Here is a 15,526-nt window from a genome sequence, read left to right on the forward strand (position 1 = left end):
ATTAACCATACTTACAGGTAAAACAAATGAGAAACAAAAACTTAGTAATATCATCCACACATTTAGTGGTTCAAGGTATTTTTATTTACAGGTGTAGCATACTATGGTAGTTACCTTGACCCAAAAAAGTCTGAATGAATTTGCAACAACACAGATGGATATTGAGGGTGTTATACTAAGTGAAATCAGTCAGGGAAAGGATAAAACCATATGGTTTCACTCATATGTGAAATATAAAACAACAAAAAAAGAAACAAATGAACAAACCAAAAGAAAAAAAAAAGCTCATAGATACAGACAACAGATTGCTGGTTACCAGAAGAGAAGGAAAGTGGGGGGAGAGTGAAATGGGTAAAGATGATCAAATATATGGTGACAGATGAAAACTACACTTTTGATAGTGAGCATGCTATAGTGTATATAGATATCTAATCATAATGTTGCATGCCTGAAACTTATATTATTAACCAATGTTGCCCCAATAAAAAAATTCTCATGCTAGCAAAACAAATGAATTTATCAGCAAAGTCCATATATTACCATTTACTCTTCAGTTTTGAATCATATTAAAATTACTCGATAAGAAACTTTCTACTGAACTTACATTCCAGTCAACATTTGCAAAAAAGTTATGTCTTTTGATTTCCTCAACTCCTTCTGAACCTATAAAAACAGAAAGACATTTTTACTGGTGTGACTTTCTTAAATCTTTATATGTGGCTTTCAGGCTGTTATCCATAAAGAGGAGTACACATATTTTATACATTCCTTGTAATGTAAGGTTTATGATTTCTCATTTGATATTTTATTGATTGGTTCTTTCAATTTAATATGAAGAAATAAATTATATATATATTAAGCACATAGAATACCATGAAATACTAAAATACCTTCCAAAGCAAATCAAAATCATGTTTGAAATGACATCAAAATGTAAATAAATGTTCTTTTCTTCATAATGAACTTATGACCTCATATTTCCATGCCAAATTAAAAAGTAAAACATAATAAAGTGACTGAAATTTTAACATAAGGACATAAATTGGATAGATAATAGGATTACCTGAAAGTGGTCAAATAACATGCAGTTATGAAAATATAGTATATACCTTGAAGTACATTGGGAGGAGAAAATAATTATCTTCAAATATCTAAAAGGATTATCTGTCCCATTCTGTGAATTATTTCAAAAGAGGAAATCCACATGCTATACATGATAATGTATATTAAATAGAAGTACTGAATAGCTAGATCACTCCATTTTTAATCATAGACATAACAGAACTAACTGGAATCTCTGCATATACAAAATACAAGGTTATAGGTATAAATGTATAGTGGCAATAAAGAATTTAAGCCAGAATACATAAAGTTATAATTACCCTCTCAAAGCATGCAGTGTATTATTACAAAAGCTAAGAAAATAAACAATACCCAATCTATTTGCCGGATTCCTTTTGAATAACATCCTTAGCAGACTTTGTGCTTCAGCACTAAGAAACTGAGGCATTCCAAGTTTTGCTCTGGAAAAGATGATTTTAGAAAATTGCATTTAAATCTAGCCACAATTCTTAATTTACAAATCTCCAAAAGAACATTAAAGAATTCTTTCACATTGGTAAATAATGTCCCCCATATGATAGGAAAAGAAAATACAGTGTATAAATGTTCTTTTGTATGAATTTAAACCCACAACAAATTTCTCAAAACTGAAAGCAAGAAATTTTCCCAAAAGAAAAAAATAATGTTTACACTTACTTTAATATCATACTCATGGTCTCATTTCTGTCTTTACCTTGAAATGGCAGAGTACCAGTAAGCATTTCAAACTGAAACAAACAAGCAAAAAGATAACATAATCAATTTAGCACAACTTAGAATATACAATTGAAATTCTTTAGGAAAAAATTGAGACTTGTAATACGTGATCATCAAATCACACAGAATCTATTGCACATGACAGTATGACAAAATAGGAGCAAAAAACTAGGTCACTTAAGGAAATACACTTCTGGTACCCCACTATATATAACTCAACTGATAGGTGACCACTAGTAAATTAAACCAGCCAATTGTTTTCAGTACTGTTGGATTTGGTTAAGTTACCAAAGAAATTTGGAAATAGACACAAGGCATTTTCTTTGCAAAGATATGCTCTTAAAGCAAACAATTTAACCAACAAAGGAAACTAAAAATAAGCATTAAACAATTTCAAATTCATAAATTATCAAGAAAGGTTTAACCATTCTCATTCCCCTCACTCCTCTAAAAATAGGAACCAAAAAGGAGAGGTTACACACACATACATACAACACACACTCACCAATAACTTCTTTAAAAAGAAAAAATTGAGACAGTTGTACACATCATGAGGAAAACATTTTCCCTAAAAGATTTAATTGCAATGCAAATGATTAGAATGTTAATTAATGGTATAAAAAAGACCAGGTATAAAAATGATCATCATAGTACATTAAAAATTTTTATATCGATATTAAAACATTAAACTTAGATTCAATAATGGCTTTGGCCTCAGTTCTCTATTCATTTGTGAACTCACAACCTTAGTTATTAGCTTATCCATTCAACTCTTTCCTATATCCTGATGACTTTCAAATCTGATTCAGCCTCAATGTCTCTCAAGCCCCAGTTTTCCCTACCAAATTGATACTAATGGTTCTCAACTGGAGACTGAAGGGGTAGCTATGAGAGTCAAAGAAGAGGGAAAAAGGAAGGAATTGTGATGTATGGGGATCATCTCTCTCAAGCTCCAATCTCCCACCCCCAAACCTTTGAAATGTCTTTAAGATTTTCTCTTCTATATTCTATAATTTTACAACTGTTTTGTAAGGAGACCTTGTTGTCACTTCTAGTCTCCTCCATTTACAATCTATTTATATAATTCTGTCAAGGCTAATCTCTCCCTAAAAAACATTTTTTTCCTATAACTACCATCCTGTTTAAGAATCTGCAAAAGTTTCCTGTTACCCAGAAAATTGCATGCAAATGCTTAAGACTTTTATAGCCCCATTTCCTCCACCATCACCCTCATTCTTCACTACCATTCTAGTCAACTTATTCTCCAGGTCCTTGCTGATATGATCACAATATTATCCTTCTTGACACAGCTATTTAAATTTTATCCATCTTTCAGAGCTGATTTTGAGGTCCCCCCTCCATGTTTTGTACATCAGCTTATATTTAATTTTAGCCTAAATTTCTAAGGTACTTCCAGTCAGTTTACTTAGCTATCCCAATCGTTTCCTCAACCAGACTGCATGCCTTCCTAGGTCATAGAAAATGCCAAATATTGTACTTCTAGTCAGTTCCCACTCCACTGCCTTCCCCAAATGCCGGTCTTATAAAAGGCCCTCAAAATACTGATGTGTGTCATATTAAGTGTCATTCAGTGATAAATAGGCAAAATGGATGATCAGACTTCAAAAGCAAATTCTATCTAATTCAATAGCTATTCATTTATTATCCTAATTAACACCGCAACTTGTATGCCTAATCTTTTACCAGATTAGTTAGTCAATATGCCAACTACAGTAGGTACGAGGGAGACAAAGGGTAGTGTGACATATAACTGCTCTCCTCAAGAGGTTGAAAATCTTACTGCAGGCATGCTTGAAACAATTTGACAATACGGCAATATATGGTAAGGTGTTAAATTCTATGATAATTAATTAAAATGCTATATAACTACTAAAACCTGGTAGACCTTTTTCTATTTTTTTTACAGTTGAAATACAATATTAAAAAGCTTCAGGAGTATCACATAATAATAAAACATTTATGTATCTTACAAGGAGCCATGTCACTATAAAATTATTCTAATATTATTGACTATATTCCTTATGCTGTACATGTTATAAGATGCTTGTGACTTATTTTATAACTAAAAGTTTGTATGTCTTAATCCCCTTTACCCTTTTCACCCATCCCCCACCAACCTCCTGAGGCAGCTGCCAGTCCATCAGTTCGTTCTCCATGAGTCTGTATCTGTTTTGATTTGTTTGTATTATTTGTTTAGATTCCAAATGAAAATGAAATCATTCAAAATTTGTGTTTCTCTGCCTTATTTCACTAAGCCAAACAGTCTCTAGATCCATCCATATTGTCTCAAATGGTGAGATTTCATTCTTATTTATGGCCAAGTAATATGTCACATCTTTTTTTATGCATTCATCTATTAGTGGATACCTAAGTTGCTTCCATATCTTGGCTATTGTAAATAATAATGAGCTGAACACAGAGGTGCATATATCTTTTCAAATTAGCGTTTTCATTTTCTTTGGATAAATACCCAGAAATGGAATTGCTGGGTTGTATGGCAGATCCATTTGTAATTTTTTGAGGTTACTTTATACTGTTTTCCACAGAGACTGCACCAATTTAAAATCCCACCAACAGCACAGGAGGGTTCCCTTTTCTCCACAACCTCTCCAACACTTGTTATTTGTTGACTTTTTGATAATAGCCACTCTGGCAGATGTGAGGTGATATCTCATTGTGGTTTTGATTTGCATATCTCTGATGATTAGTGGTGTTGAGAATATTGCCATGTATCTACTGGGATATGCATATCTTCTTTGGAGACATATCTATAAATAGATATTTCTGCTCATCTGCTCATCTTTTAATCAGATTTTTTTATGTTGCCTTGTATCAGTTCTTTATATATTGTGGATATAACCCCCTGATAATATATATCATTTGCAAATATTTTCTCCCATTAAATTGTCTTTTCATCTTGTTGATGGTTTCCCTTGGTGTGTAAAAGTGGGTTTTTTTAGTTTGTTATAGTCCCATTTGATTATTTTTCCTTTTGTTGCTCTTGCCTGGAAGACATTTCTCCCCCCAAAATATTGCTAAGACCAACGTCAAAAAGTTTACTGCCTGTTTTTCTTCTAGGCACTTTATGGTTTCAAAGGAAAGCTGCCATTTGCCTTCTTATCTGGTAACTTTAAAATAAATCAGAACACCAAAATCCTAATTCTTACTGTAAACAGCTAGCCAAACACAAGTTTTAAGATAATAATCATGAATTATTGAAATCCTATCCTCACCTGACACCTCCTCAAATTTAAATTAAAATTTTCTAAGTACTACTAATTTTATATTAGTATATATTTTAAAAATAACACTACTTACCATAAGCACACCATATGACCACCAATCAGCACTCTGGGAATGACCTCTCCTATTTACTACTTCAGGAGCCATATACTCCACTGTACCACAAAATGAGTAGGCCTTCTTTTCTTGATCTACTGATTCCTTGCTGAGTCCAAAATCTATAATAACAATTTACATAAAAATATATCTGAAGATCTTCAGAAAACAGAAAATACCAAAAGAAACAAAATTGTGTATTCAAACCTTAAAATTATTCATGGATGGTCTACAATTACTGTTAAGAAAGCTGTGATACCAATAGAAAATAGCTTGTATTTAATAATGATATTCTTTAAGAGCATTTAAAGATTGCTCAGTTAAATCTCATCTGAAAATATGTTTTCATGTCTATACTAGAGTGACATTCAACAATTTTGAGTCAACAATTAAATCAAAGTGGTCATAGAGGTCTAAGGTTTTAAAATATACTAAAACAAAAGAGATAGTAACTTATACTTTTAAAAAATATTGAAAAAACCTTGTTTTGATTTAGCTTTGGTGAGTTTCCACTTTTAAGGGCTTCAAAAAGCTAAAGTTATGAATATATAAAAATTAATCTTATTTTATATACTAGCAATGAAAATTTAGAAATTGAAATTTAAAAGTACCATTTATAATAACACCAAAAATACGCTTGAAATTCATAAGTATAAATATACAAAGTATATGGAAGACCTATATGCTGAAAACTAGGAACACTGATGAAAGAAATTAAAGCAGACCTTAGTAAATGGAAAGACACACTGTGTGTATGGTTTGGAAAATTTGGTCTTGTTAAAGGTGTCAATTCCCCCCAAACTGATCTAAAGATTCAGTTAAACTTTAATAAAATCCCCAGCAAGTTTTTATAGAAATTAATAAGCTGAATAAAATAAATAAAATTTATATAAAAAGACAAAAGCAATATAATACCCAAAACAATTTAGAAAAAGAAGAAAATAATTGAAGGACTTATACTACCTGGCTTCAATACTTATTATAAACTTATAGTAATCAAGAGAATGTGGTATTGAAGAAAAGGTAGACATATGTACACAAATAAATGAACAGTCTCCAAGAATAGACTAGCACATACAGTCAATTCTGCTATAATGTTTGTTTTGAAAACACAAATTTTTCTAATGCAATTGATACATTAGGAAACAACTTGAGGATAACATGAGTTTGAATATTAAATTTTATGTTGGGTTATGTTCAATTTGTCTGTAAGAAGCACTAGATGAAATACCAGAAAACTGCACTTAGCTCAACCAAGCCCAGTAGAAATTCATACATTCACACACCCTAAACATCTATGAATGATTTCAGCTCATCATGTGGGTTATGAGACACTCTTGTCCACCTGTAGTGTTATACTTTCCTCCCAACTCCAAATAATCTGCTTTTCACCTCTTCACAATAACTTAAAAACTGCAACCTTTCTGACAGTAATTCTACAAGCGAATTTAAGAATTTTTCAAGGTGAGGTACCATATTTCTTGCAGTATTTATATACTCTTAATAATTTAGACTATGTAAAACAATGATACCATTTTTATCAGTTTCCTTATCTTGCTCTAATGTGTCAATGGTTATATAGTTACTACTAAACTCCTAACCCATATTCAACATAAGTCCCATGCTTTTTATTATGCAATACTGCATAATGCAATGATTTTTAAGATCAAATGTGTTGTATTATAATAGAACTGGCTATATATTGTCAATTGATTTCTGATGAAGACCTAAAAGCAATTCCATGAAGAAAGGTCAGTCATTTTAACAAATGGTTCCAGAACAACAGGATATTGACATAAAAATCTATATCTATACTATAAACATTAAATCAATATGAATCATAGAACTAAATATAAAATGTAAAACCTAAAATTGTAAAATTGCCAAAGAAATACAAGACTATATTTGTGACTTTGGATTTGGCAAGGATTTCTTAGATATAACATCAAAACTACAATCCCTAAAATAGAAGTGTTGGTAACTGAACTTTATCAAAATCAAAAACTTCTTTTCAAAAGATACCATTGAGAAAATGAAAAGGAGGCTATAGTCTGAAAGAGAATATTTTCAAATCAGATATCTGATAAAGGACTTATATTCAGAGTAAAAGTGAAGCAACAGGAATAGAGGGACACTGTGGGAGTGGACTGTGGGAGTCAGGGGGTGGGGTAGGGGTGAGCAATGGGGAAAAGGCAGGACAACTGTAACTGAACAACAACAAAAATAAATAAATAAATATTTGTCTAGCCCAAGTTTTGTTAGATTTATTTATAACTGTTTTTTTCTTTTGCAACTATGTAATGTCAATTTTTTAAAATTAAATTTTTCCACTAACATAAAGAAACACTCATAATTGAATAATAAGAAAACAAACAATACAATTTTTTTAAATAGGAGAAAGATCTGAACAGACATTTCTCCAAAGAAATAAATACATGAAAAGATGCTCTATGTCATTAGCTACTAAGGAAATGCAAATTAAAACCACAATGAGATACTATATGTCCATTAGTAGAGCTAAAATAAAAATGCTGCCAGTACCAATAATGGTGAGGGTGCAGGGCAAACAGAGCTCTCATACATTGCTCGTGGGTATGCAAAATGGCACATCCACATTTGAAGACATTTTGGACTTTTCTCATTAAGTGAAACATGCACTTACCACATGACCAAGCAATCCCACTCCTTTGGTATTTACTCAAGTGAAATAAAAGTTTATGTTCATATAAAACCTATACATGAGTATTTATGGTGGCTTTATTCTTCACTTCTGAATTAAACAGGAAACAACCCAAATGTCCCTTAATTGGGGACTAGATAAATAATGGTACCATTATAAAACAAAACATTACTCAGCAATTAAAATAACAAACATTGGTACATGCAACAATATAGATGAATCTCAAATGTACTATCCTAAATAAATGAAGCCAGAATCAAAAAGACTATATATGTACTTTAAGTCTATATTACATGTGGAAAAAGCAGAAGTATAGGGCCAGAGAGCAAATTACTGGTTGTCTATGGATAAAGGGAGGATTGACTTATGGTGGGAAAATTTGGGGTGGGGTGTGATAGAACTTTTATATCTTCATATTGGTGGTAGTTTTAAGACTGTATGCATTTGTCCAAGGTTGTAAAACAAACTATACATGAAAGAGTAATTTTTGTTAAATTAAACTCTATATATTCAGACTATTAAAAACTTACTGCAGTTATATGAAGTACTACACAGATGCTGTTTACCCTTCACCCAGTTTCCCCCATGATGACATCTTACAAAAACCATATGACAACATCACAATCACAGTATTGACAACAATGCTGTCAAGATACAGAATAAATCCAGTACCATAAAGATCTAAAGGCTAATTTTTACTCTCTATAAATTATACCCTAATTCTATAAATAAGGAAAGCTATAAACCCTGTATTATTTTAAATAAAATATCAACATTAATACTTCAATTTAGAGACCACAGAAACTGATTTTCTCATCATGGTCAGTATTTTAATTTCAAAATCTCTTATCCTTGTATAATAACAGTGTATTATGATTTTCAGCATATTTAAAAATATTTTCAATGTCCTACTATGTTCTTTTTTAACTGTTTTTTCAAGTAAAGTTATTTCCATTTTCCCCCCACCATTCCCCCCCACCCTGCTGCATATCCCATTTCAAAAGTAAATGTAATAAAAGCAATTCTTCAAGGTCAGTTCAGCTGAATATAACAACCTTGCACAGAAGAACATTGGCATCTTTGACATTCCAGTGACAAGAAGAAAGGGAAGAGAATTTTCTTGTCCACAATTAGTTTTCAGAAATTTATGACACTTTGTAGAGGTCCTTTGCTGTACTATTTCTGACAAAATGATATTTAACACTAGAATTGGCTCAGTAATGAACTGAACATTTATTTTACATTAAGGATTAGCTACAGGATTTAAAAAGACATGTTAATCAGTGGTTTTTCCAAGTCACTAATTTGAAATAAAAAGAAAATGTAGAAATTGGGTATATAAAGCTTTTTGGGAGGGTTGGGGACAGTATATTTGTGTAACCATAAATAACTCTTTTATGAGGCTTTAAAATTTTAAAAGCATGCCCAGAACACAATAATTTAATGAGTATTTGCTATTACTAAAAGTAATCTCAGTGATTAATTAGCAGATAATCATAAAATTACTTAAAATTATTTTCTTACATACACATTTGTCACTTAAATATTTAGCTGAAGTGCAGTGTGATTTAAATTTCTGACACTGTATGTATTTATTTCCTCTCTTTATAGAAGTTACCCCCAAGTTATGCCCCTCAGGAAACAAACAACTGCAACCACAGAAAGTTAAAATCAATTGTGTATCCAATACATAATTTTAACAGAAAATTATGAGTAAACATTTTTTATAAACTGAGGAAGTCATATTAAATAGTTTTTAAACAGACTAGTGGTGGGTGCTACAGAAAAGACATAAAGATGATATAAATACTACACTAGCAAATATGCAGATATTTGGGGGGGTATATACTCTCATTATACTGATCTTCTGCTATACAATCATTATCTCAGTAATGAGGTAAGTCAAGGTCAAAGCACAGTCATACCAAGGCACCTTTCTATAGTCCACTGCCATTCAGAGCAACCTATTAAACATTATGTTCATTTTTGTGTCTGGAGTAATTTTAAAGTGGACTTATAAAAATAAAGGTATTGCCCTTTCCTAAGATTATTATGGGGAAACACAGAATGAGGGTGAAGACCATGCCCAGATAGGACATTCCTATATCACTACAGCCCACTGCTAAAAATGACAAATAGTAATTAATCTAGTACTTTTGACTGAAGTATTTAAGATAGAAGGAAGGAATGAGATTGAGAAAGAAGGAATGAAGGAGGGAAAAAAGACACAGAAAGGAAGAAAGGAAAAAAGAAAAAGAAGGAAAGAGAAAGACAGGAAGAAAGAATGGAAAATGGAAGAATGGAAAGTTAAAACTATTTTTAAAATACCTGCTGTGAATGGTCACATGTTAACCAATCATATTGGAGTGTTCAGATGTTAAATCTGTAAGTTTATTATTCATTACAAAACCATGAATCAGGTTATGATCATAAAACAGTGTAAATTATCTATATATTTATTATTGGAGTCATTTTAAAGAATGAATATATATGTATATACATTTCTCAAGATGGCTGCAGACCTGGTGGAAACTACACTCAGGTCCTCCCAGCACCAAACTATATTTATGGGTGAATTATAGAGCAATCAACCTGAATGACCAATGGAAGGACAGCTGAACAGGAGTATTCTATCCAAGGAGTCACAGAAGCAGCCTCACAGAGACTGGTGAGAAGAGCAGAGACACAGAAAGGGCTGGCCCCTGCACCCACATGTGGCAGCTGAGAAGCGGGAGGGATAGCTGGGCAGCAAAATCCCCTGAGGAGCATGAGGTCTCAACCCCATGTCGGGAAGTACACCCCAGAGCATCAGGGCCAGGAAGTGGAGCCTGCATAGCATCTGGCACTGAAAATCAGCAGGGACTCTATCTGCTGGGAAGAGGAGGGAGTCTGCTAACATCCCAGGTGCTCTCCTAAAAGGCTGACATGCACTCTGGAAAACTCACCCAGGGCTCTGGTAGAGGGAAGACAACTCAGGGCACACAGGAGTCTTAAGGAGAATATCTGGGTGGCATGGCTCTGAACAGAAATCTGGAGGGTCAGCTACTGAGGTCCCTGTTCTGAGTCCCTATCACATACCACCCTTAGATGCCACCTTTCCAGGGCCAAACAATCCTGTTTTCACTGCACCAGCCTGGGGAGTGCAGCAGCCCAATCCTCCAAATACTGGTGATAGCACCCTGCTGGGTTTGAGTGCAGCAGAAAAGACCAGTGGCTGCACCCAAGAGGAACCTCTGGTGTACTCCTTCTCTGGAGAAACTATAGACTGAGACAGACATTGAACTATGAGGCTTTGGAATGGGGGCCAGTCTTCACCCCTCCTGCAGGGTTGTTTTGTACTATCTTCCCAAGTCCTGGTGGCCACACCCTGCTGAGCTCAGTTCCCCCAGAGTGGAGGGAGAGGAATGGCTGGTAAGATTGGGACATTTGTAGCACTTCTCCCTCAGAGGCTCCAGTCTGGGGCTCAAGTGGGCATGGCTAGGGAGCTGGAGGAGGCACGGAGCTTGCCCCCAGCCTACGGGCTTGGCCAGTACCACCCCCAATGGGCCAGATGGACAAATTCCTAGAAATATACAATCTTCCAAAACTGAATCAGGATAATCAAAAAAATCTGAATAGACCAATTACAACTAATGACTGAAGCAGTAATCAAAATTAAAAAGAAAAAAACCCAGGAAATAAAAGTCGTAGATCAGATGGCTTCACAGGTGAATATTACAAGCATTCTAAAAAATTCAAGAGGAAGGAAGACTTCCAAGCTCATTGTATAAGGCTAGCATTATGCTAATTCCAAAATCACATAAAGCTACTACAAAGAAAATTATAGGTCAATATCCTTGATGAACATATATGCTAAAATCCTTAGCAAAATATTAGCAAACCAGATCCAGCAATACACTAAAAACATAATATGTCATGATCAAGTGGGATTTATTCTGGGGATGCAAGGTTGTTACAGTTTTCAGTAATCAATAAATGCCATACATAAACAAAATTAAGAATAAAATTTACATGACCTTATCAATAGATGCAGAAAAAGCATTTGCTAAAACCTAACACCAATTTATGATAAAAATTCTCTGCAAAATGGGAATAGAGGGAACAAACCTCAATGTAATAAAGGCTGTATATGGCAAACCTACAGCTATCATCATACTTAATGAGCAAAAACTAAAAATGTCTCTTTTAAGATAGGGAAGAAGACAGGGATGTCTGCTTGCACCACTCTTATTCAACATAGTATTGGAAGTCCTAGCCACAGCAATCAGACAAGGGGAAAAAAGGCTTCCAAACTGGAAAGGAACAAGTAAAACAGTCATTATTTGCAGATGACATGATACTATTTATAGAGAACCCTGAAAATTCCACCGAAAGACTACTAGAACTGATAAATAAATTGAGTTAAGTAGCAGGATACAAAGAATAAACTCAAAATGGATTAAAGACTTAAATGTAACCTGTGAAACTATAAAAATCCTGGAGGAAACATAAGCAGTATAATCTCAGACATTTCTTGTAGCAATATATTTGCCAATATATCTCCTCAGACCAGCAAAACAAAAGAAAAAATAAACAAAAGGTAATACATCAAACTAAAAATCTTTCACACAGCAAAAGAAACCATCAACAAAACAAAAAGGGAATCCGCTGCATGGGAGAACATATTTGCCAGCAATACATCTGACAGAGAGGTAATATACAAAATATATAAAGAACTTATAAAACTCAACACTAAAGGGGAAAAATCCAATTTAAAAATGGGCAATAGGTCTAAATAGACACTTTTCCAAAGATGAGATACAGATGGACAATGGACATATGAAAAAATGCTCAATGTCACTAATCATTAGGGAGACGTGATTAAAACCACAATGACAAATGAGATATCACCTCACACCTGTCAGAATGCCTACCACCAATAAATCAACAGACAATAAGTGCTGGAGAAGATGTGGAGAAATAGAATCTTTGTGCGCTGTTAGTGGGAATGGAGACTGATAATAGCCACTGAGGAAAACAGTACAGAGTTCTATAAAAAAAAAAATTGGAACTGCCTTTTTTAAATCCTCACCCAAGGATATGTTTATTGATTTGAGAGAGAGAGAGAGAGAGAGAGAGAGAGAGAGAGAGAGAGAGAGAGAGAGAGAGAGTTGGTCGCCTCCCATACTCTCCCAGACCTGAGATCAAACCAACAACCTAGGAATGTGGCCTCACTGGGAATCAAACCCACAACCTTTTAGTGTATGGGATGACTCTCCAACCACCTAAGCCACCAGGCGCCAGCTGGAACCACCTTTTGACCCAGAGATTTCACTTCTGGGAATATATCCAAATAAAGCCCAAACACTAATTCAAAAGAATATATGCACCCCTAGTTCACTGCAGTGTTATCATAGCCAAGATCTGGAAATAGTCCAAGTACCCATAAGTAGATGAGTAGATAAGAAAGCTGTGAAACATTCACACAATGGAATACTACTTGGATGTAAAAAAGAATGAAATCTTACCTTTTCTGACAGCATGGATAGACCTGGAGATTATTAAGCTAAGTGAAATAAGCCAGTCAGAGAAAAACAAATACCATATGATTTCACCCATGTGGAATCTATTAAACCAAATAAACTGATGAACAAAACAGAAACAGAGGCATGGACACATGGAACAGAGTGACAGCTGTCAGAGGGGAGGGGAACTGGGAAACTGGGTTTAAAAAGATGACGGAATTATGCAATGCACTCAACGGTGTGGTCATAGCCAGGGTAAAAGTGGAGGTGGGGGTCGGTGGAGGTGGGTAAATGTGGGGGAAATGGGGACAGAAAGAGATTTTGCTTTTGGCAAAGAGCATACAACGCAGTGTGCAGATGATGTTTTGCTGATTTATATACTTGAAACCTGTATGGTTTTCTCAATCAGTGTTACCCCAATAAATTCAATAAAAAGATATATATTACATTTTCTTCCTGTTACAAGCCTTGTGTCCCTTGCTTATAAATTAACACTGATTCTAACTACTCTTTCCTCCTCATCTAGTTTGAGTCTAAAAGCTGTAAGAGCAGAATTCACCCACTTAACCTTACTGTAGAAGAGAGATACAGGTATATGAGTTATTCTACTCTGTTTGCACCTTCCTTCCTCATAACTGACAAACAGGTATGATTTAGTTTTAAAAAATGAAAAGCATTAAATTCTAATTAGCTTTGCAACTAAAGTTCAATTGCTATAAAATAAAAATCATATACTGAGTAAAAATGTCAAAGCTCTAATGTTTTCATATTTTTTTCTTTTCCCTTCAATCCTTTCAAATCTATTTTGCTGTCTTTATATATAAATAAGGGAATGAAGCTATGAGTCACTAAAGTTTAGTACGATTCACTAAACTTTATCTGAACTTTATAGATTTGCTTGAGTTTTCAAGTTAACAGCTTCATACTTTATCTTTACAGTGAAGCAGTATCCTTAGGAATTTTAAAGCGACTTACCTTTAAAGTGAACTCATCCACAATTCTCTGTAAAACCACATCTTAATTTTATCTGCTTTAACATTCTGTTAATTAAATACATAATTTGCTATCTATTTAAAACATAAGTAATCCTTTGAGATTGGCTCAGTCTACAAAATGCCCTGAGTTCATCCAAGTTGCTGTACATATCAAGAATCCTTTCCTTTTTAGAAGTGGGTAGTGGTATTCTATTGCACGGATGTATCAGTTTGTTCATTCATTCACTCTTTAAAGAACATTTAGGACATTTCCAGTCTTGGGCTATTACAAATAGAGCTGCTATGAAAATTTATGTATAGGTTTTTGTGTGCACATGGGTTTTGTTTCTCTAGGGCAAATGCCCGGATGTGTGACTACTGTATATTTATACTATTTATATAGTATATTTATATACTATTTATATAATACTCTCAAAATAACAAAATTAAAGATGTAGAACCAATAAGAGGTTGCCAGGAATTAGGGAAAAGGTAGGGAGTGAGTGACAATAAATGTACAGCACAAGATAGTTCTTTTGTGCTTGCAGGACAGTTTTGGTCATTGATTGTATTGGTAGTATTTGCATCTATATATGTGATGAAATGTCTTATACACAAAGACAAACAAAAAAACCCAAATGTATACAAAAACTAGTAAAATTCAAGTAAAGAATATAGTCTAATTATTTGGACCAATCTCCTGGGTTTGATAATGCAGTGCAGTTTTGTAAGATGTCACCACTTAAGGAAGCTGGGTGATAGGTACATAGGAACTTTCAATACTATTTTTGTAACTTATTGTAAATCTATAATTATTTCAAAATAAGTGTTTTTTAATGCTATAATAAGGATAGTTTATGCCTAAGAGACCTATGAAAACTAGCACAGTATATAAACGCTCAATATTAAAAGTAAAATAAAACATGATTTTGCAAATAAAGAAGAAAATGAACCTTTGATTGTAAACACTTGGTGTAAAAGTCAACAATTCACTGTATTTCAAATGTGATAACTACTTACGATAATATTTCAATCTAGACTAAAACTAAGATGATGTGTTTTTACTTAGAAAGCCAAATGTCACTTCTGAATTAGGACAACAACTTTATTGTACAATTTTTGGTATAATTAGGACATACTGAAAGCTATCTTATCTTTTCAATGAAATTTAGTTCACAAAATAGATCAAC

The 15,526-nt window shown here is 33.6% G+C and overlaps 1 protein-coding gene across 1 annotated transcript in view; it reads right to left on the bottom strand.

Moving 5' to 3' along the window:
• The window catches only part of RPS6KA6 (ribosomal protein S6 kinase A6), a 112,680-nt gene that overhangs the window by 43,976 nt on the left and 53,178 nt on the right, over positions 1 to 15,526 (bottom strand). The window contains 4 exon segments of the mRNA XM_028522999.2: positions 605 to 663; positions 1,435 to 1,523; positions 1,759 to 1,829; positions 5,158 to 5,300. Coding sequence (XP_028378800.1) covers positions 605 to 663; positions 1,435 to 1,523; positions 1,759 to 1,829; positions 5,158 to 5,300 — 362 coding nt within the window.

The sequence above is a fragment of the Phyllostomus discolor genome, chromosome X (assembly GCF_004126475.2).
Source record: "Phyllostomus discolor isolate MPI-MPIP mPhyDis1 chromosome X, mPhyDis1.pri.v3, whole genome shotgun sequence".
NCBI lineage: Eukaryota > Metazoa > Chordata > Mammalia > Chiroptera > Phyllostomidae > Phyllostomus > Phyllostomus discolor.